Below are 23,138 nucleotides of genomic sequence, written 5' to 3' on the forward strand. Positions count from 1 at the left end.
TAATATTCTTACAATTGACCCCTTTAACGCAATTATTTCTTCCAAAATCCTGACAATATTCAGTATAATGGAACAATACAAGGCCCCAACTACATTTGGAGATCTGAGGGTTTTATAGGGCTTTTCAGAGGCAATGGAACCAATGGTGCACCAATTATCCCAAATTCTGCAGTTAAATTCTTTAGTTATGAACAAGCTTCAAGGTACTTTACTATTTTCTCCAAATTTCACAATGTTTCGAGGAGATTCTACCAAATAGTTTGTCTTATCTCTATGATCTTCACTTATAGGCTGTTAGTATTCAAGGAACAAATGAACAGATATCATTATGTCGAGTTCATTTCACTATTCAAGGACATTAGCTTTACTATTTCTTCTTCTTCCATCAGATGGCGCCGGCAATTGCCATTACATTTGTGACTTATGAGGCCACAAATCCTCGGAGTAGAGGAGCACGTTGGATTGACGTAGTTCCGACCACTGTCTTCCGTGTTGCCATACATTGACGATCGATACCGAAACAATCAACTCTGCGAAAGACTTTTTGATTTTTACTTGTTTCGCGACTCAAAGAGGAAATTGTATCTTAGAGTCAGGTTTGTTCATCAGGCCATCGAGTTTTGTTATGACGTGCCACCAAATTGCTTCTTTATGTTTCGTGTTTATTGAGTTTGAATGTTCAAATGAGTAGTTGAAACTCTTTGCTTGTGCAGCTTCTCCTCACGTTCATAACCGTATAGGCTTTAGTCTGAAGTCGTTCAGCCTACTTTTCTTACGTCAACTCTATTCGTTGAATTCTCTCTCGCATTTTTTTTCTAATCTCCATGCTCTCTTTGTTTGTTTGTTTTGCCCGGCTGGATTATTCTTCCAAATTATCGAATTCGAGTTGATAATTTTTTTAATCAAATTTGAACGTATAATATTTGTCTTCAATTATTCACGAACTGCTCATGAAACAGAATCCAAATTGAATTTTGATTATTTTTATATAATTTTAAATTTGAATATTCTGAACCATATTTGAATTTAATCATTTTGAATTATAATTTAATTCAGTTCATATATATATATATAATTCAAACTGAAATATTAATATTTTAAAATTATTTAACTCGGTTTGATTTGTTTACATCTAGGGACAAAGCCAAGGGATGATGTCGACGCCGTCTCTTTTAATTTTTTAATACAAGAAGTGTAAAGATATATAAATAGAAGGCAAATGATAGATAATGATATAGTTTCTCTCTCTCAATGTAAACACATCTTTCATCGTTCTAATATATTCCAAATGAAAAACACAATCAAAGGATGCTGGACATCTGGATTGGCCACCGTATGCGCTTCTCGATTTATCCTGATGGTCGATGGGAAATTTCCGTGGGACCGGATCGGCCACCCAGAGATTGAGTCCATAAGACTGACTGAGATTTATCATTATTTTTTTTTCATCGTTCTAATATAAAATTTCTGAATTCGTCTATATTTACCCCGAGTTATACTGGAAATGAATTCCTACTTAACAACCTTGCTCGACATCTCCAAGATGGCCATGTTTTGTTGGAGATGGCGTTGTTAAATTCATAAATATCTCAAGGAATACTTAAAACTATAATCCAAGAACGTGAGCATGTTGAGGAATTCTTCAACGGTCATAGTTGATCTACCAGAAGACCCAGCAAAAATAATGATTTTTGTTTAAAAAAATAAGGCAAATTAAAATTATTTGTTATTTTCCCCCCTCAACATCAAAAAAGTCAAAACTCCCATTAGGTAAGAACAAGTTTTGTGTGCCACGTAGGAAACTGTTATCCAGGACAAGAAATTATCATCTAATAAAATTTATTTGGGTAAAAATAAAAAAGTACCTCATTTTTTAAAAAATCATTAAAAGGACAAAGACCTCTAACTTTGATTTATTCTTTATCAAAAGAATCATGTACAATTACTTAATTACCATTGTTTCTATTATTATTTTTTATCTATATCTATCTTTTAAATTCTAAATCGAGAGTACATTATAGCAACTATGATATTAGGATTTCGTATCTGTTATGATGTAATAGATGAATAAAATTAAATTCATATTATAATAATTATAAATCGTAACTACTACAATGTGAATACTTTTGAATATATATAACAATTATAATTTCGTAATTGTTATATCACGTTCAATCAATTCCAACTTAGAAAATAGAATAATTATATATGGATTGCTAATGAGATGTACCTTTGATTAAAAAATTAAAAAAACCCTTTAATGATTTAAAAAATAAGATTTTTGTCCAATTTATCTTGATAAATTAATATCACTATTTTAGAATTTTGTGTTACGAATCCACATCAACGTGCAATTGGTCGCTGCAACTTATTATTATTTTTTGAGGGGAGAATTTTTTGGGTATTTATAATTATGTGAAGGGTTTGACCTCTCTTTAATTCTTGGAAGTTTTCTATTTGGTATTGAATTTAATTAAATTGTAATATTAAATTTAAATAAAATGTAATATTATATTGTTAAGCATCGTTTAATTAAAAGGACATATTAATTTTATATGCATTTCGTGTTGCAGAACGTTTGTGGATGATAGCGAAAAGCGAGTTGCTACGCGTAGACTCGTTTCCCGCCCGGCGTCACTCCCGGCTTTGACGCCGCCATGTCTGCGTCGCCTCCGACGGCCTCGGGCCCCCCGCCGCCGTCCTCGACGCCTCCTCCAGCGGCCTCTGAGCCTCCTCCTCCTCCGAATTCCGCGCCGCCTCCGGCGACTTCCAGTGCTCCGCCGCCCCCTTCCAATTCAGCGCCTCCTCCTCCAGTTTCCAGCCCTCCGCCTAATTCGGCGGCGCCGCCTCCTACATCTCCTCCTCCGACAACTCCTCCGCCGGCGACGTCCCCTCCGCCTACACCAGCGCCGCCTCCTCCTACATCTCCTCCTCCGGCAACTCCTCCGCCGGCGACGTCCCCTCCGCCTACCTCAGCGCCGCCGCCTCCCACCTCTCCTCCTCCAGCAACACCTCCGCCGGCATCCCCTCCTCCACTATCGTCGCCGCCGCCCCCTCCTAATCCCGCTCCTCCCCCTGCCTCCCCTCCGCCCGCCTCGCCGCCGCCGCCCTCGCCTTCGAATCCCGCTCCTCCCCCTGCCTCCCCTCCGCCCTCCTCGCCGCCGCCCTCTCCTTCGAATCCCGCTCCTCCCCCTGCCTCCCCTCCACCACCGCTCCTCCCTCCTCGGTCAGCGCCTCCACCCCAAGTAAGTCCTCCTCCGCCGGTCCTCTCTCCACCTCCGCCGCCCTTGACTCGGTCGCCCCCTCCACCAATCACTCCTCCTCGTAACGTCCGCTCACACCTCCACCGCCGCCTCCCCCTTCATCTCCGCTCACACCATCTCCACCGCCACCTCCGTCCTCGAATTCCTCAAACTCGTCGTCCTCAACTGGAGCAATAGCAGGAGGAGCAGCAGCGGCGGCCGTGGTCCTCGCCCTTTTGCTGGGCGTTTTTTTATTCCTCTGCCGGAGGAGTCGCCGGCGACGACCTCCGACACCAACATCTTCCCCACACCCAGGTACTCTTCCAAAGATCAAACCTTTACCCAATAATTCTTCAAAAAAACCGATTTTTTTTAGCAAATTGTTCTTATCATAGCATACTAATAGACCTTTCATTCTCAGACTATCCATATCCTCCTCAGTATACTCCTTCACCGGTAAAGCTCTCTTCCTCAGAGACAATGCCTCTTTCAAGTGGATCCCGCCACCTCTCCGGCGAAACTCCATTTTCGCCCTCTTCCCCAGCCTTCATCCTCAGCTTCGCGAAGATCAACTTCACCTTCGAGGAACTGGCACAGGCAACCGCAAGATTCTCCGATGCCAATCTTCTCGGCAAAGGTGGCTTTGGCCAGGTTTTCAAAGGCACACTCGACGGCAAGGAATTCGCCGTCAAGAGACTGATGTCCGGGAGCGGGCAGGGCGACCGAGAATTCCTTGCGGAAGTCGAAAAACTCAGTCGTGTTCATCACAAACACTTGGTGACATTGGAAGGCTACTGCATTTCTGGAAGCCAGAGGATGCTTGTGTATGAGTATCTTCCTAACAAGACTCTGGAGTTTCACTTACATGGTAGCCTCCTAAACTCATATGAATCTGAGTTTGTGCTATTTCATAGGTGTATGCTTGTGCAGGGAAGGATCAGCCGACGATGGAATGGTCGATCAGATTCAAGATTGCGGTTGGTTCCGCAAAGGGGTTAGCTTATCTTCACGAAGATTGTCAGTCGCTATGTTCCTTTCCGTCCAAAGAACACCAACTTGTTGTGATTTTGTGAATGAAACTTTGTGGCTCTGATCTGATACTCGTGTTTCGAATTCAACAGGTCGTCCTAAAATTATTCATCGCGATATCAAGGCGGCCAATATTCTCCTCGATATGAACTTTGAGGCGAAGGTGAAGATCACTTGTGTAGTTTGCTTTCCGAATGGGAGTGTACTTGAACTGGATTCCTTTTCAGGTTTCAGATTTCGGGCTGGCTAAGTTTCAAAGCGAAGGCGACACACATGTTTCGACTAGAGTTGTTGGAACCTTTGGGTCTGAAATTTTCCTTTCCTTGTTTCCTTAGCACCTTTTGTTCTATAGCCATACATGTTGATATCGATCCAAAAGTACTTACCAGTCTTCACAAATTGTGTTTGGAATTGCAACTCTAGATAGTGTTTATATGTCGATTTCGTGCAGGTATGTGGCACCAGAATATGCAGTTTCCGGTAAACTGACCGATAAGTCTGATGTCTTTTCTTTCGGAGTAGTGCTGCTGGAACTGATCAGCGGAAGACGACCTGTGTTTTCAGGTCAAGATTACATGGATGAGGCTTTGGTTACTTGGGTTAGTCGCCTAATTAAGTATATCTAGTTTCATGTAGATCCATCAACCGAATGTTTCCTTCCCTATTAAACACTAGAATGCTTCAAACTCCAGAAACTTGAAGCTGTCCTAACTAATGTTTCAGTATAACAAAACCAAAGAACAATTTTTTGTTATTATCATTCTCACAGGCAAGACCATTGCTAACACAAGCTGGAAAGGATGGCAACTATGATGCCCTTGTCGAACCACGTCTTGAGAAAGTCTACAATCCTAACGAGATGACACGCATGGTTGCTTGCGCCGCTGCCTGTGTCCGTCAGTCTGCAAAACTACGGCCGCGAATGAGTGAGGCAAGTATACTTACCTCTTCTAACTACGTACACTAGTACAAAACTTGCCTAAATATGCTAGTCTATCATGATTATTCAAGAATGTATTCTCTTCTATGTGATTGCGGATACCGTTCCAAATCGCGGTTCCGCAAATGATGGTGTCATCTCTTCTCTCACTAAGTATCCTAGTGTCATCAACCTTGCTAATGTACCATAATCATTTATCTCTTCTATGCGATCAAGGTTTCAGTTCTAAATGGAAAGAATACTTTCCTGATTGAGATTCAGGTCTGTATTTCTACAACACATGTTTGAACTAACTGATGAAGCTATGCAGATTGTTCGGTTCTTGGAAGGGGAGTTACCTCTCGAGGTTTTGCACGGAGAAGTTTTGCCCGGACACAGTGCTATTGAGAGTTCATCCAACTCTGAATTCATGAGAAGATTGCGGAGGATGGCATTTGGGAATCCGGAAGATACAAGCAGCAGCCTTTACAGTGTGAGTGAGTCAGATGAGAACCAAGATAAGTCATTTGTCGACAATGATCCATATGACATAGCAATGTCGAGGAGAAGCACCAAAGATTTCAGTTCTGAAGTATAGGAGATTGATTTGATCTTTGATTCATTGTACAGTAGTTTTTCACTTGGCTTGATCTTTATCATTTATATGCAACTTTCATGTAGTTAAAGCTAGATTGTTCATTGAATTATAGTCTATAAGATACTTCTTCTCATGATTTTCTTGAGGATCTATAATGATATACATGGTAGCATATCGTTAATTTGCGATGATATGGTGTGTGTGATACAAACTTAGAGGGGGTCATGGCTGAGTGGCTCATTGCTAGTTGATGCTAAAACTAATACACTAGTTGCTAGGTTTTGATTCGGAAAAAAAAAACAAGTTTATGAAAATTACTTTAGCATGGAATACAGATTCTTGAGGTAAAAAGAACATAAGCAACAGCATCTACCAAAATCCTTGCGTCTTATCTACACATCGAGTCAAACTAGAAAAAGAAACATGCTTTTGTACGCAAAATGTCGAGGTAGAGAACCAATCGTGTAGTGTGAGACATAGTTATCAAACACTAGAAACTCAGGTTAGATCTAGTTCTATCATCCATGTGCAGATTAAGTGTAGTGAGAATTTGCGGCATTGACATGCCAGTAGAAACAACAATCTCTGCATTTGAAGATAGACACAGAGGAAGCATAAGAGCACAAAGGTAGGTTGCGGAAATAAAGGATGATAGGAACTTACCGATTCCTTCGCGGACAGAAAGATTTGGTCTAATAATATCATTCGAGCTGACTAGAAAAATATCGCCAATGTAGAGATGGTTGGTTGGAACATAAACACAGTAGAGTTCCTCCTCAACGGAATAAGTATGCTATCAATCAAGAAACAATAGGCATATATGTAAAATGAGCTATTATCAAAGAAACATAGCAATAAATTTGTGAACAAGCAAAAATACATCCTGAATCTTGAAATTAATCCAAGATATTAGGTAAAGATTATAGAACAAGGAAATTAGCTGATTTCAGAACAAAAAACACAAATAAATTAATTGATTTACTGCAGAAGAAATTTCGCTCAGATAAATAATTGTTGCAAAAAATAGTGGAGGAGGGAATGTAATGTAGATAGTATCTTCAAATCTTGTTCAAATTCATTGAAAATTTTAAAGTAATGTAAGTCATTTAAAATTTTTATAATTTATTATATTTTTAAGAAAATAATTGGAGATTTTTAAAAAACTCTTGAATCTTTTAGAAAAAGTCAATTAGAATTTTTTGGGGATAAATTAAGTCATTATTTTACAAAGAGCAACACTTATTATCAATGTATAAAAGGGGTTAGTATTTAGTATATTAGAATAGTTTTCAGCTAATAAATTCTCATTCTAATTCTCTACCTAAGATTGATTATCTCCAGATTTCTATGTGATTGAGGTTTCAATTTTGGTGGTGCATTAGAATGATCATGCATTACAACTATTGACCAAAGTTGTCAAGGATTATGGTTTTTACCTTTTCAATCGGGAAAGAAAGGGGAAAAACTAGAATGAGCAAAGATGAAAAAAACTTAGTACCAACGAAAATCATCATCTATAATATTTGGGAAGATTGTTGCGAATTAGATATATCAAGAGTCTATCTTTCCCATGGCAGATGTCAAGTTTCTACTAAAGTGAAACTACAACTTGATGTGTTTTCATTAATCCAAGTTTATGCAGAAAAACTCAACAACGGCATTTTTTTTCTCAAAACCCAACGAAAATTATTCATTTCATTCCTAGGTCTGTATCTAAAATTGAAGAATAAACGATAAAAACCAACTTATCTTTTGAGTGAAACAAATTTCAGGTCAACCAATATAATCTATCAAGTTGGTTTGAGCCATTTACAATGTATTCAATTTGGGATGAGTCAGTACTAAGGGAAAAAAAAATTCTAATTTTGTATTCAGTCAGTTCAGCATCTGAACTGGTGCCTGAATGGTAAGAAGGGAAAAACTACAGACCAACTAGAAATCCTGAAAGAAGCCTTCTTCCAGTTAGGCTCCCAGATTTCGTAGTTGCTAAACATGCCTAGTTTATAGCCACTGCCTATTGACAGGGAAATAATTTTTCACATCAGGAAAAAATTTTCTGCTTATTGTCTCTTCTATGAAGCAAGTAAAGATGATAAGAATATTCCTTAATAATGGAGAGAAATTAGTTGTAGCTCCGATGATCCAATGAGATTGAGATGGTATGGCCATGCTCGAAAAGGTCTATAGATTCTTTAATTAGAAGAATTACCTATTAATGAATGCGCAAAGGTAGCAGGAGATTAAAGAACATATTCGTAAACATAACAAAAGAATTAAATTAGTTTGAAGATTACTAGCGATACAACCTTGTATAGAACTTGATAGAGGAAAAAGATTCATGTAGTCAAGTCTAAATAGTTGGGGCAACCACAGCTAGATGATATAATGAATGTGATCTCCATTCATCAAATTTTATATTAGAAAAAGTCCAAGAGACAACATGACTGAGATAAGATAAAAATGTAAAGAAAATTTGAATATACAGGCATCAATTTAGAAAGAACACTAAGCGCACCAAAAGTTTATGAGAAAGATGACAAGCACCTGTAGGGACACTGTAGACGTGATAAATCCAAATGCATATTCGCCTAGCCGAGGGTGCCTAATAATCACGACTTCCTTGAAGGCTTGTTTATTCTGGTCTGTGTTTCGGCAAAACGAGTTAGAACCCCCCCCCCCCCCCCCCCCCCCCCCCAAAATAAAAAAAAAAGAGTAAAAAAGTAAAATCAGAATTATTCACCTGGCGAGACAGCAGAACTTATTTGCTTAGAAGCATTGTAAATATGACGAATAAATGGCATGCGCTTAATAAACCATTCACCAAGGCCAAGGACAGATGCGCCCAACCATGATGACATGAAAACTCCAACCAAGAAGATAAACGTTATGGAAGTAGCAAAACCAAGTCCTGCAAAACAATTCCAGTTACAGTGTTACACAATACATGTTGACAGGATCAACATACAGAGTAAAAGTTGGAAAAACTGATGGTGAAATTCTTTGATAACTTGATATAGTAAAATCGTAGTTGCTCCGAAATCAGGAGAATTTCCAAAGTGCAAAGGACATTGCCCTAGCATAAGATAAGATAACACAAGATATATTGCATTGTTAGAATGCAAGTAAATCTCTGAATATGGAATATGCTTGTTAAGTGTGAGTATGGTGACAATAATCAGAACTAAACTAAGAGAAAGACAAATTGATAACCTTGACAACGAAGACAATCGATCTAGTATTGAACTTCAACAGACAGTTTAGCAGCTTAAGCCACTATGTTCGTGCTTTATCTCAAGTAAATCTTTTACCCATAGCAGGTCTAGTTCTGAGCAGATGGAATAACCTTATATCTACAAGTTGTGTATGCATAATCTAAATCAAGTTAACACAATGTCATAGCATAGTTTGGAAAACAAAAGCTTCAGCATGCAAACAAAAATGCCAATCTTAAATGGTTGGAACTTTCAGCTTGTTATTCCTGTTGTTGATGTAGAAAAATAAATGATGAATCAGTATGGGAATCTAAAGGTTAACGAGGAACCAAGAGTCAACAGATTAAGTCTGTGAGCTTTTAGGTCTAGCATGTAATACCCAATGGATATTTTCAGATTAAACATGAACCTTGAATATAATGTTATCAACACCTGTTTGTAGTTAGATGATTAAGGCATAAATAGCATCTCTGCATACTTGCTTTTTTTATATATATATTCTATAGGGTTTTTTTTTACCTCATTTCCCCTCAAAACAAAAGTAGACAAACAGAAAAAATTTAGGCAGTAGACAAACAGAAAAAATTTAGGCATTGTAATATTAAACATCAAGAAAAGTATGAGACAATCAAAAGGATGTCAACAAGACCAAGAACAAAATCATACCCCTCCACACAGAAAGTGTAATAACAATCAATTACAATAGTTGAAAGCATACACGTGATGTATTCTTGAAGCAGTTTCAGTATAGCCAGAACAGGCGCACCATTTCACAATAAACCACAAAAAAAACTTGGAAAGAAAAAAACCCATACCGAATATGTTTATCCCAAGTTGAGCATAGACTGGAGAAAAAAATCCATCCACGAAATGGATAAACCACCAAGTGATATAGAACGTCATTGCAAGAGGAAAGAGAATGACACTGAAAATTAAAGAGAGTGATCAGACTTAACTTGCTAATGAAAGTTCATTTTGATTATTAATTGATCATAATTATCTCACTAAGCCATGTTTGTTCCAACTAACTGTGATTATTAATTATTGAAAAAGATAAGCAGTAAGATTTACATAGGCAAATTCTCAAACATAAAATGCTATCTGGTTGTGCAACTTTTAGTTATTCGTTACTTTCTATTCCGTGTTTAAATGGCCTGGGTCAAAAGGCACATTTTATAGCACAAGTAGGGATTCAATCAAATTATTGGTTTTAATGAAACTAAAAAAGTTATGTATATTTTCCAGAACAAAATTTTCCAGTAGTATTAAACAGGAATCAAGACAACGTTCAAAAATGCTATTTTCCTTCCGTCAGATTTATGTATATTTCCCCCTTTTTTCATTAGTTACTTGGGCATGGAAGTTCTCCTAATGTACAACAAAATAAAAGGCTTTGCTATACGACAGCAAACAAATAGAGCATTTTGGTATAATGAATGCAAATGAGAAAACAAATAACTTTTATAACAAGCAATAGATAGCAGAATCATGGGCACCATTGTGTATTAATAAGTTATCTTACAAACGTCTTAGTTTGAATCTCCGATAGCTGATATGATTCACAGTACTAATTTTTGCATTTGGCAAGAGTACAAACAATTGTCATTTCCCACAGTTTTCCACTAGAATAATTTATAAGGTGTAAATGTTACAAGTTTTCATTAATTAACAGAAATAAATAGAGCAAAATATAAGGTAACTGACTAGTGTCTCTCTATAGTTTGATTGGAAGTTGTAAAAATATCAGTAGGGACTGCTGCTCTATCAAGATGTGAGTTATGCTCTGCATTTAAATTTCTCAATATTTTTCAGATTGACAGCAAATTGCATACAGTAAAAATGAAGAAGTGTGGCACATTACGCCAGCAATATACTTAAAGAGAGAAGCCTACCATCCCGTCATAAACTTCTTTGAAGCCCAACTACGGATGACTTTATAAAAAGCCTGCAGTTTAAGAAGTGAATAATTTCCAGATTATTTAATTAAAAAATAGCAATAAGCATAAAGATTGCATGTAGTATAACCTCCATTTAGAAGCATCAATCCACTTCAAAACATATCCAAGGATATCTATTTAACGCACTAGAAAATATTTCAGAAACATCCGCCTCCACCTTAACACAGTTCGCACATGCATAAGAAAATCATTACGGAGAAAAAATTTGATTTGGTAAACAAAATTAAGAGCATTCCGGAGTTGTTCTTATGATGAATTCGAAGTTTACATTAGACTACACGAGCAAATTAGTCTTCAAACTCATTCACATTGTCATATAAACTGTATAATCGACCTATCCAATTGCATAAATTTAACGAGAAATACAATATTTCAATGGTCGATCCAAATTTCACAGAACGAGATCATGAATATGAGTATTAACGAGACAACACACATGCATCATGGATCCTACAGCCCAGAAAGAGAAGATCGGAGCCTCGGAGAAGAAATGATCGCGTTACCTCTCTTCCGGAATGGTGATGGGGGGAAGAGGAAGAAGCATTGGTGGAACCGAGGAGTTCCATGGATACAGGAATAAGAAGCTCCCGATCTCTCTCCAGGCTCCCCATCGAGCTCGGCGACCCCTCCTCGCCCATGCTCTGCTCGACACGATCTCTCCCTCGTGCTCTCCGGCAGAGAGAACGCAATTGGAAGACGCTTCGCCTCGTGATTTCGGACCGGCGGACGCGATGGCGCAAGTGAAGCAGAGAAGGCGACGAGGGAGGAGACGATTTCGAAGCGTCGAGGCGGTGAGGACGACGAGGGCACGAAGCGGGAATTGGACGGCCCTGATCTAACGAAATCAAGATGTAAATATCTAGAACTTTCTATACTTTTTTAAAATATTAATGGCTACCTGTGAAATATTTGCGGGTGACGTGGAAAAAGTCTGCAACCCGCAAAAGTTTTCAGGGGTCTGCAACTTTTTTCTCTTTCTAAAAAAAAGACCCGCCTCTTCTTCTTCTTCTTCTTCATTCGCATTCCACTTCACTCTCTCTCCTCTCGTCGAGCTTTGCCAATGGCGCAACCCCTCTCCGCCCTCCCTCTGCTACTGATCCTGCTACTCTCCGCCGCCGGCGCCGCCGCTCCCCCGCCGGAGGCCCCCTCTCGAGGCTCCGATCTAGACCCACGGCAGCTCACTGCGCTCCAATCCATGGGGTTCCCCACCTCCCGCGACCCCTGCGCTGTCCCTTCCCCCCGCGACAACGCGACCGCCTGCGACAACTCCGCCGCCCCCTTCCGCCACCTCGTCTCCCTCCGCCTAGCCAACTGCTCCCCCGACCTCAACCTCCCTACCACCGCCCTCCGCGCCCTCTCCACTCTCCGCTCACTCTCTTTCCTCCGCTGTCCCGTATCCGCCCCCAGGCGCCTTCCGGTTTCCCTCGCTTCCTCCCTCCGCTCCTTCTCCTGCGACACCTCCCTCCGCCGCCTCACCGGCGTGTGGCTCTCCCGCCTCCAGAACCTCACCGACCTCTCCGTTGTCGGCGTCCCCATCTCCGCCAGCGGACCCGCCGTCGTCCTCTCCCAGATGCGCCACCTCCGCTCGGTCACCATCGCTCGGACCAACATCTCCGGTGGTGTTCCCCGCCACTGGCACGCTCTCGACCTCGTCTACCTCAACCTCTCCTCCAACCGCCTCAAGGGCCACATTCCCAGCTCGATCTCCGCCCTCGGATCCCTCCAAAATCTCGATCTCAGCTCCAATGCCCTCTCCGGAACCCTACCTGACTCCATCGGCGATCTCGCCGACCTGAAAAACGCAACTTTCGCCCACAACTCGCTCTCCGGCCCGATCCCCGACTCAATCTCCCTGCTTTCGTCGCTGACCCACCTCGATCTGAGCTCGAATCAGTTCAACGGAACCATCCCAAAGTTCGTCGCCGAAATGAAGCAGCTCAAATTCCTAAACCTGGAGAAGAACAACTTCCAGGGAGTCTTCCCCTTCAACGCGACCTTCCTCCGCAAACTCGACGTCTTCAAGGTCGGCGGCAACGCCAACCTCTGCTACAATCGCACGCGCCTCTCCTCCAAACTCAAGCTCGGCATCGCGCCCTGCGACAAGTACGGCCAGCCGGTGTCGCCGCCGCCGGACCGCTCCACGCGGGCGGACTCAGACTACGCGGACGACGGCAGCGACGAAGGCAGCGGAGACAATGGCGGCGGCGGAGGCGGAAAGCACCACGGGCCTAGCAAGCTGGTGCTTGGGGTGGCGATCGCCCTCTCCTGCTTTGTTTTCTTGGTCATCTTCCTCGTTTGCCTCTCCAAAATCTGCCGCTGAAGCCTGAATCAGCAGAACAGCTCCAATTCTCCAAACAAATTCGATATCAACGCCGAAATTCTCTCTTTCACTAATTTCCATTAAAAAAAACTCTTTTTGATCGTAGTTTCGTAGACTTGGAGTAGATTTAGCGTGATTTGATCTCATCTCTCTGTCTCTCATCATCCATTGTTAACTAAGATCTGTTCTTGCAGATTAATTAATTCTGATAACTCAAGTTATGTCTGCTAAATAACTGACAAATCGTTGTGGGAATTAACGAGATTGATGGCCTCAGGATTGTTATAATTCTCAAATTTACAGGCAAATGGTGGCTACTTTTAGCTGGAATTTCGATCTTGTACCTGTTATTTATTTATTTTTATCATCCTTCGTCCGATCATATGTAGATTATCTTCGCTTAAGAAAATCTGAAATCAAATTTATGTACATTTAAAAATTAATTTTTAAAATATTCGTCCCTATTGAAATTCAAAATTTATCTTCTTATTTATATACTACATCAGTAAGGGAGTTGCTCATGGACAAGCAATGGCTTGCAAACAGAGGGAGGACGAAGGAAGCAGAATCGGTCGAACACAATAGTTACGCGAACACTTAAATACAATCGGGATGTTTGGAGATTGGTCGACCGTTCGACTAGTCTTATCGTTTAACAATAACAATTCATGTTAAACTCATGTTTGTTCTATGATCATGTGTAGTCTCTGAGGTTTTAAGGACTACAAGATCACAGGAAAATCCATATCCATTTTGTGTTGTAAAGGAGAAGAAACCACACTGTGAATGTTATTCAAAAATGAAGGGTTCCCTCCATTTCCTGGGAAGCTGTTGGTGCGCAGTTCAGAATAAAAAGAAATTTAATATTATTTTATTTATGGCCAAAAGTATTTTCTGTTATTATTATTTTTTAAAAATCATTATATTGTTTAGATACTCAATTATTCCACATTTAAGGCTAAAGTAATAAAATTAAATAACTTTATGACAAATCGAGTCAAATTTTATGTTGATTAAATTTATTTGATTTAATAAATTAATCAAATCAAAATGAAAATGAAAAATGAAGTTGAGTTTAGTTCATTGAACTCGGAATTGAAAGCGAAGGGATTATTTATTGTGATGTTCTTTGTTTAAACATTTATTTTAGGCGAATATGAAAGAATAATCTGAAATCGCATCAACATCCTCATCGTGATGCGCTCGTAGAGAAAGAGATCGTGGAACTAATCGTGTAAGATCGCTAGGTGACAGATTCCACCGACGTAAATGAAGAGTGTGCATTACATTGATTGATGAGTATCGCTATAGATGATGAAAATTGATAGTTATTAATAATAATTGCCAATAATTGGCAATGTCCTTTAATTTAAACATGATAAATTCTGTCCATTAATGAGCATTAAAATTTAATAATTAGCGTAGATATTTACATCTAATTTTTTTATTAAAATTTTAAAGAATATAATATATATCATCCTCTCATATCTCCCTCTTAGTAAACAACGGAAAAAATTTATTATTGCCCCGGAGTAAAATCGTCAATTCAGGTAAGTTCGTTGGATTGGTCCGTTCTATCAAATAATTTAAGTGAGTTCAGTTGGTATTTTATCAACCTATGTTAAAGTGAGTTTAAGTGGGATGATCCGTTTCAGCCTGCAATTACTTCATAGGTTGATCCACAGATTAAGAAAATTTTTTTCTTTTAAAATTTAAAACAAAAGTAAAAAAAAAAATAATAGCCTCGTGGGCTTAACTCACCTAATCTACAATCAAAATTAAAATTTTTAAAATTTTGTATATTTTTTTTATTTTTTGATGAATTATTTAACCCACTTAATTCACAATCTAAATGTAAAAATTTCAACCATATATATATATATATTTATTTATTTTCGATAGGGCCGTGGATTAGCTCGCCTAACCCATAACCCACCTTGAGTTGGGTTAAGTTTGAGATTTCTTAACTTGTCAAGATGGCAGGCTGACCCACCCCGTCTCATCCCCCAATATATAATGAATTTTTAATGGGTCTATCCGCTCTGTCATGAGTTGACTCGTTTGATCTCATTACTCGGGAATGGTGCAGCTGTAAGCGTTCAACATAGTAATCAAATATTTATGATTTAAATCTTAGTTACGGTATATTGTAAGATATTTTTATCAAGTGGGATAAAACATCTAAGACGTTGACTATTGAATGAGGAGCTCAAATTTACTCGTTAGAAGAATAGAGGAAAAATCATCCATCTCTAAGATTAATCAGATTTGTAAGGATGTACTTGATAAACAAATTAGGGGAGAAGACCACTCATATTTATGAATAAAGAGAGAAGATTACTCGCATCCAAAATTAATTGGATCGTAAAAGTTGTTGTAAAAGTGTGAATGCTTGAATTTAAAAAAAAAAAGAAAATAACATTATTATTTTTGTTTCTGCTCAACAAAATAAATGAGAAAAATTAAAAGTCATTAAAAACATTAACTAATTTTCAAATTTGGCAAATATACTTAATTAGTCGTATTTGCATATTTAATTAAATTTAAAGCATCAAATTAATTTTAAAAAAAATCAAAACGCTCGTCCAATTTCAAAGAGTTAGGTGTTGACTTTTAACTGCCTTCTATAAAAAAAAAAGCCAAACTAGCAATAAAAAAAACATAATGCGTGTATATTCCATCCTTTATGTGTTTACTTGTTGACTTTTTTGAAAAAAAATTTAAAAACTTAAAAATAAAATTAAAATAATTCAAAGTAAATTTCCATGTTCTACACCTCAACTATCACAACTAAAAAAATAGGTTTTTAATCAAATAATTAATAATATTAATATATTTATTATTGAAAAATGAATCTCATGGGAAAACCATAAAATTTGGGGCTCAAATGAAATTTTCGCAAGTATTCTTAAAGAATATTAAGGGATCTTACACGTGGCGTGAGTACGTAGACACTTGGGCTCGGTTCGCTCGCATCCATGGACCGGCTATCCGCGTGGGTCCATTTATGACCGCGCCTGCTAATTTCGATACCAGAACCAAAGCATAATACATTTTTTGTCACCTACGTGTTCTTCATAAAGCCTAAACCTATAGTAGGTCCCAGTGTAACTATCCAATATTTGATAGAGTTTTCGTAAAATGTGTTCTATCGGGTGCACAGGATCCACGTAATCGACAGGAGTTTGGTTTGCAGGTGCGTTTCTTTTTAATGCTTCTCCGGTCTAACGCCGGCGGTCAAACCGCCTCCATCTCCAGTCCACTCCAAAGAAGTCATTCTCCATCTCCGTCGTGCTCTCTCTCTCTCTCTCTCTTTCTCGAGATCTCTCGCCCTAATTCCCATCGCCAATTCCACTTCGTCGACGTCGTCGCTCTTCTCCGGTAGCCAGGCGCACGCGGTCGATGAGATGAGATCGGAACCCCCTGGTGAGGCGAGTGATTTGTTTATAGGCGGCGGCGTTGTAGGCATGGAGGGGACGCGGGTTGTGGCTCCGGTGGCGAGCCTGATCGCATCGCTAGCCAACGTGGTGCAGGCCCTCGGTCGGGGATTCGACGTCACCGCCGATGCGCGGCTGCTGTACTGCAAGGGGCCCCCTGGTTCCCGCCTCGTCCTGCTCGACGACAGCCGCGCTGGGAGCTTGGTGCTTACGGACGGCGGAAGCGGCCGGCAGAATCTTCTTCCCGGCGTGCCATCGGGTGTCAAAATCTCGAAGGGGAGCCACCGGCGTGAGCACTCCCGCGTCTTTAGCTTCCATCAGGTGGTTTAGGGTTTCATCCGGTTTATCGAATTCGTCCTTTCCCTTACGCGATGATTTTTAAAAATGGTTTTTTGAGGTGCTTTTGGAGATTGACGTTTGTTGATTTTAACAGGATGCTGGACAAATCGTAATTTGATTCCGACCTTTTGATTTAGGGAAATTCTAGTACGGTCTTGTAATATATATTATTTTCGATATTCCGAAGCTTTATCGCTGATCACGTCGATTGATTTTACGGGCGACATACTGTACTTGAGCTTACAAAGCTTCTTTCTTTTTTTGTCGACAGATGGCTGAGCATTTCAATAAGAAGTCAGGTATATCTGGCTCAGTGCCTCTCGGCAGCTTTAACTCAATGTTTGGTTTCACTGGATGTTGGAAGGGCGATGCTGCAGCGACGAAGGCCCTTGCGATGGATGGTTTTTATTTCCCTTTGTATGAGGTTAGGCTGATAACTGACGATCTAATGCTTCGAGATGATGTCAAGCGTGCAGTTCCTTGCAATTGGAACCCGCAAATGTTGGCTAGGTTAGTAGGTAATAAACTTGATTGCTTCATATCTAGATATTGCTATGCAGCAGATGCTTATAGAAATATCAATGAAGTCGACATTGTGTTTTTCTATTGTAATTGTAGCAATTCCTAGTTACCATTTGAAAATGGTAAAATGTGTTTTCTTTGACTTGCATAGTGGCATTTTTTGACCCCCTCTTCTCCTTGTGTTCAGCTTCATTGAGAATTTTGGAACCCATATTATTACATCCATTACTATTGGTGGTAAACATGAAGTGTATGTCAAGCAGCACCATTCATCAAAGTTAACTGAGTCAGAGATTGAAAGTTATGTTAAGAAAATTGGGGATCAGAGATTTATGAACTTGGAAGATCAATCGTCTAATGCTCCCTTGAATTATGGAGACAAGGTCAGTAAATACATGCTACATAATGCAATACATGATTTCAAATCAACTTTTCCTAGGGAGTTCCACCATAAGGATCTATGCATTATGAGCATAATCTGATAGATATGTACGCCATTATGGAATATAAATTACTCAACAAATGTCTTTCATGTGGAGGCCTTGAAGGTGTTCGAGATTTAGCATCAGTGCTGAAATTAATATTATCTTTTTTTGGAAATGATATATTAGGAGCTCCCTGATTCGTAGTTTTTGAACTATATAATGTTGACATTTCCTGGCGCACCCTTCTGTTGAAGCTGATGATTGATGAATTTTTGTGACCATGAACTGGAAGTCCACTTTTTTGTTTCCACCTTCAAGGCTCAGAGAAATTCATTGCTACATGGTAAGAGAATGACAATATTATATAATTGGGCATAGTTTCAAGCTAAGAAAATTGTAGAACAGGAAGTGGATTGGTGACTAACAGAAGTTCTAATATTTTGGTTTATTATGACACACTAGTTGTAGCTCAGTTTTGCTAATGTTAGTCCAATAGGATGAGTATAATTAATGTGCTTTGCTGAAGGATAAAATTGTCTACAATTGATTAAGATAATTTGTTGTTTGATTAAGTTGCTTGCTGGATAGCAAACATCAAAAAATAAATCCTAAAAAAATGGTCAAGAAAGAAAGGCCAAGAAAAGGTCCTCAGCTTCTCATTTGATAACTAAAATGTGTTGGCATGGAGGACTTTCCTGATTTGGTTTAGGAAGTCAAGTTCAAATGTAATGTTAGAATGGCATTTCATAGAATTGAGGACTCTAATATAGGGAAAACTTGTGTTGATGTTCTCTATCATGTGAGGCAACTTGAATATTGCCATCAGTAACTATAGATAGAGCAACCTTGATCATAATCTGAAATGCTCTATGCAGTTTAATTTTGATGAAAGTTTGTGTACAAGTAAACTAAATTTCTTACTCAAATCAAGTGATTATCCTGTTGTGCAGGATATTGCTGTGACATTTAGGAGAAGGGGTGGCAATGATCTTGTACAGAATCATTCAGATTGGGTGACCTCCATTTATTCTGCACCGGATGTTATTAATATGACTTTCTTCCCCATTGTTTCTCTTCTTGATGGGCTACTTGGCATTCAAAATCTTGCTCGTGCGATAGACCTATATCTGGAGTGTAAGTGATGATCATAACTTGTATCTTATGCATGCTTATATGACTACTTTCCATTTTGAGGCTAGACTGTCTAGTTGATAAATTTTGTACTGATTCGTGTTTCTACTTCACCACATGCAGTAGATGCAATGTCATAGCGAGATGTATTATAAAAAAAAAGCATAGCAAGATGTCATTTTAGTCTACTTTTAATGCCTTAATGCTGTAAGTGTTCTTTTTATGAAAGATAATAAGCTATTAACAGCAGCAATCTATAAGCATCAAACTAGTTACCACAGTGAGCACAACATCCTGATGCAGCGTATTATTTTGAATTATAAAGACAATGGATATTCGGATGCTTGGTTGGACTTTCATACATATGTTACGCAAATGCAGAAAGTTCTTTTATTAAATGTTGTTACACCACTGTGGTTTTATGTGTGATTTAATTAGGAACACTGCTGATATAGTCTACATGAGATTAACTGTTGCGTCTTCAGATAAACTAGTAATAAGACTTAGATGATGAGCAAGAGAAAGCTAAGATGCTAGGAATCTTAATTAAACACAAATTAATCAGAAAATATTGCAAGATGTGATTGAATTATCAATTATGAAACTTGATTTGGCTGTGCATGCTATTTATAATTATACCAGGTGCTTATAACCTAAATTGTAACTGAATAAACATGGATGACTTGAAACCTTAGTTATAGGTAACCTTGATTTGGCATATGGAAAAGGTAGAAAAAATGACTCACCGTATGCTCCTTTTTGTATATCTCACAGATAAGCCGCCTATAGAGGAACTGCGATACTTCTTGGAATTTCAAGTGAAGAGAGTTTGGTCTCCTCTGCCCGAAAATATTCCTGGACACCAGAGAAAGGAACCTGTATGTCCTTCTCTTCAGTTTAGCTTAATGGGGCCCAAGCTCAATGTTAGCACCGAACAGGTAAACACTATATATGATCCTTATTAGTTTCGTTGACATGAGCACTGTCAAAATTCCTATATACAATAATTATTGCAGCAGCAGACAAACTAAGGTTAAGCTCTTTACATGACTACACTATTGAGTGGAAAATAGTTGGAAAGTGAGCTTTGGTTTGTGATCCTTGTTTTGGCTTTAAAGTTTGTTTGGATCAAAGATATTCTGAGGAAGTCTCCCTTTCCTGCTTTCATTCATCATTTCTTTGTTTCTCTCCCATAGATGCTCCTGTCTGAATTATGAAGCTGCAAAATTCATTCAATGGTTGATTATTTGCGCGCACTTGCATGTCCAACAGATGAAAAATTGCCCAGCTCAAACACATATACAAGAAAAAGAAAATACCTTTGATTCTACCTTTTGCTACATTATATATAAGCTTGAAGAGAGAACTTAAAAAAACACACACACAGAAGAAGATTGACATAGAACGGTGACTTTATTTGGCTGGTTCACTTAAATCATAAATAATGCAAACTTCTGTAGCATAAAAGTATCAGTATCTGTCCAATATTTGCTGATCCCAGAACTTGATTCAGGTATCTGTTGGTCGAAAACCAATCACTGGCCTAAGGTTAAGCATTGAAGGAAGCAAACAGAACCGGCTTGCCATCCACTTGCAGCATTTTGCAACTCTACCAAAGATCCTTCTACCACACTGGGACTCCCATGTTGCGATCGGTCCTCACAAATGGCAAGGCCCCGAGGAGCAAGACAGCCGCTGGTTCGAACCGGTCAAGTGGAAGAACTTTGCACATGTCAGCACAGCACCCATCGAGAGCACCCAGTCTGACATCGATAATCTCTCTGGCGTCCACATAGTGACAGGGGCTCAGCTAGGGGTCTGGGATTTTGGAACCAAGAGTGTCCTGCACCTGAAACTATTGTTTTCCAAAGTCCCCGGTTGCACAATAAGGAGGTCAGTGTGGGACCATAGTCCATCATCTACTCCAGCAGAAAAATCAGATGACAAACCATCTTCCACATCAAGGGACTTTACCAAGCTCGCCAAGATTGTGGACATGACAGAGATGTCAAAGGGGCCACAAGATACTCCAGGCCATTGGTTGGTTACAGGGGCGAAGTTAGGAGTCGACAAAGGGAAGATCATCCTACGCGTGAAGTATTCCTTGCTAAACTATTGAGTCACAGAGTTCCTCCATGTGTTCATCCAACCATTCTTTCTACAGATGCATCATTAATTTGTTTCTACAGTAAGTTCTTTTGTACTTAATACACATGGCTCATTTTCTTTAGTTACACTTTGTTGTCCTGGTGTGATCACAGGAAGCTTTCATTTGATATGTAACTTAATAGGATTTCTTAATCATAATGTATTATGGATCATCTCTGTAGACTTCAACTTCCCTTACATTCCTGGATTCTTAGAGACTTGTAATTTTTTGGTTTTTTTTTTCTATCTCTAGTTGAGATTACTTAATCCAATCTTTCATTTATAGATCTGCCTGACACATTAGTTTATGCCATAATGAATTTTCATTTGCATTTCGTATTGTTATATTGATTTATTGTGATTGTAGTTTATGTTTTTCTCTCAATTCTCCCTTTTATATTCCTTTAGCTATTAGCTAGGTGAGTAAAAATTTGATTAAACCGAATTTGATTAAACCGAATAAACTGATCAAACCGAATCGAATTAAAAATTCGATTCGGTTATTTCGAAAGTTTGGTTATTTTTTTAAAAAAAATCGATTAATTCGGTTCGATTTCGGTTTTAAAATTTCTTATTCGGTTAAACCGAATTAATCAAATTAATTAAATTAGAAAAATAATTTATAAATTTTAAGTAACTAAATTTATAAATTCCTAATTCATTAATAAAATTTTTATAATATTTTAAAAAATTTGATTAATTCGGTCGAAAACTGAATTAACCGATAAAATATTGGTTCGATTTATTTGATTTTTATTAGAAAATTCAGTCAATTTGGTTGGTTTAAAAAAAATTGATTTATTCAATTTTTGATTAATTCAGTTCGATTCGATTTTAACCGAATATTCACCTCTATCTTTAGTTAATTTTGACTCTCTCTCTTCAACCATGTCAATATTAAAAATAAAAGTAAATTATAGTGTTTTATCATTTTGTACAATTTTCATCCTCTCCCTTGTATGTTTATTTTTTTAAAAAATGTTTTTATTTGCTTAAATCTACAGTGTATATTTGAGTTGACTTTGACCAATTGCCTTTTCTCTAAAGCAATTGACAATATTTTAATCAAATACAATCACTACATAATCTTTTTACTTTTTTTTTTTTGACAAAAATGATTTTTCATTACCAACTACAATTTGATATTAATCCTCAAAGATACCATATTCATAATCGGGCACTGATGATGGATATTTCTATTTGTAAAAATATTTTTATTTCTAGTTTGAAGTTCTATTTTTTAAAATAGTTTTTAACAATATTTCCACCTACGCACTCCATTTAACCATTAGTATTATTCCTTGCGTACAAGTCATCAAGATGAATCATGTATAATTATTCAAATATATTTTAATATTATTTTATATTATTTTTTTAATTTAAATTTTAAATCAATTATGTATGTTATGATAATTATGTTTTTGTAGCTATTGCAATATGAATTTTGATTATTTTTGTTATAAGACGCTCAAGAAATTTAAAAATTAAATGAGAGATAATAATATTAAATAATATTGAAAGATAGTTGAGTAATTATATATGATTGAATAATATGATAAATTAAAAAAATTAAAGTGAATCTTTGTGATGATTTAGAAAAAATAAGGACATCTTTTTTATTTTTTACCATTATTCCTTTGCTCGATATAGAAATTTCAAAATTCTAAAAATATTTTTAGAAAGGATAAAATGATATATATTTGTTAAAAATAGTAATATTATTTCCAAAATTTCTTGCCTCTTTATTGTTTGTTTTTTTTTTTTTGCCCTTTCGAAGTAATTAAACGTTCGAGAAACATTTGCCAGCGCATCAGCGGTCGTCGTACCTGTTTCCTGACTCAGCTGGAAAAGCAAATCT

General features: G+C 38.1%; 3 protein-coding genes and 1 pseudogene across 3 annotated transcripts; 3 read left to right on the forward strand and 1 right to left on the reverse strand.

Moving 5' to 3' along the window:
- Window positions 1-2,597: 2,597 nt before the first annotated feature.
- On the forward strand, window positions 2,598-5,889 carry LOC141832317 (proline-rich receptor-like protein kinase PERK5; annotated as a pseudogene).
- Window positions 5,890-6,067: 178 nt separating this feature from the next.
- LOC141832321 (protein LIKE COV 1-like) lies at window positions 6,068-11,740 on the reverse strand. The gene is made up of 7 exons (XM_074719813.1): window positions 11,462-11,740; window positions 10,893-10,945; window positions 9,816-9,925; window positions 8,529-8,696; window positions 8,333-8,430; window positions 6,452-6,581; window positions 6,068-6,373 (listed from the first exon to the last, which is right to left on the reverse strand). Exons 1-7 carry the CDS (start codon window positions 11,594-11,596, stop codon window positions 6,279-6,281), a joined length of 789 nt encoding a protein of 262 aa, XP_074575914.1. The 5' UTR covers window positions 11,597-11,740; the 3' UTR covers window positions 6,068-6,278.
- Window positions 11,741-12,018: 278 nt separating this feature from the next.
- On the forward strand, window positions 12,019-13,293 carry LOC141832320 (receptor-like protein 51). Its single transcript, XM_074719812.1, has one exon. The coding sequence runs from the start codon at window positions 12,019-12,021 to the stop codon at window positions 13,276-13,278; it is 1,260 nt and encodes a 419-aa protein (XP_074575913.1). The 3' UTR covers window positions 13,279-13,293.
- A 3,232-nt stretch (window positions 13,294-16,525) lies between these two features.
- Window positions 16,526-21,563, forward strand: LOC141832097 (MACPF domain-containing protein CAD1-like). The gene is made up of 6 exons (XM_074719576.1): window positions 16,526-17,036; window positions 17,326-17,564; window positions 17,764-17,959; window positions 18,952-19,135; window positions 19,907-20,070; window positions 20,646-21,563. Exons 1-6 carry the CDS (start codon window positions 16,686-16,688, stop codon window positions 21,249-21,251), a joined length of 1,740 nt encoding a protein of 579 aa, XP_074575677.1. The 5' UTR covers window positions 16,526-16,685; the 3' UTR covers window positions 21,252-21,563.
- Window positions 21,564-23,138: the final 1,575 nt, after the last annotated feature.

The sequence above is a fragment of the Curcuma longa genome, chromosome 7 (genome assembly GCF_044706935.1).
Source record: "Curcuma longa cultivar G26 ecotype Majalengka, Jawa Barat chromosome 7, ITB_CL_G26_1.1, whole genome shotgun sequence".
Classification (NCBI taxonomy): domain Eukaryota; kingdom Viridiplantae; phylum Streptophyta; class Magnoliopsida; order Zingiberales; family Zingiberaceae; genus Curcuma; species Curcuma longa.

What these genes read in the sequence shown, in the direction of transcription:
- LOC141832321 (XM_074719813.1), bottom strand. Translation starts at nt 11,596, where the DNA reads ATGGGCGAGGAGGGGTCGCCGAGCTCGATGGGGAGCCTGGAGAGAGAT. An exon ending in ATCACCATTCCGGAAGAGAG is followed by an intron (nt 10,946 to 11,461) that starts GTAACGCGATCA and finishes CTTAAACTGCAG; the next exon opens with GCTTTTTATAAAGTCATCCG. An exon ending in TTCTGTCCGCGAAGGAATCG is followed by an intron (nt 6,374 to 6,451) that starts GTAAGTTCCTAT and finishes CTTCAAATGCAG; the next exon opens with AGATTGTTGTTTCTACTGGC.
- LOC141832320 (XM_074719812.1), top strand. Translation starts at nt 12,019, where the DNA reads ATGGCGCAACCCCTCTCCGCCCTCCCTCTGCTACTGATCCTGCTACTC.
- LOC141832097 (XM_074719576.1), top strand. Translation starts at nt 16,686, where the DNA reads ATGAGATCGGAACCCCCTGGTGAGGCGAGTGATTTGTTTATAGGCGGC. An exon ending in GCGTCTTTAGCTTCCATCAG is followed by an intron (nt 17,037 to 17,325) that starts GTGGTTTAGGGT and finishes TTTTGTCGACAG; the next exon opens with ATGGCTGAGCATTTCAATAA. An exon ending in AACCCGCAAATGTTGGCTAG is followed by an intron (nt 17,565 to 17,763) that starts GTTAGTAGGTAA and finishes CCTTGTGTTCAG; the next exon opens with CTTCATTGAGAATTTTGGAA.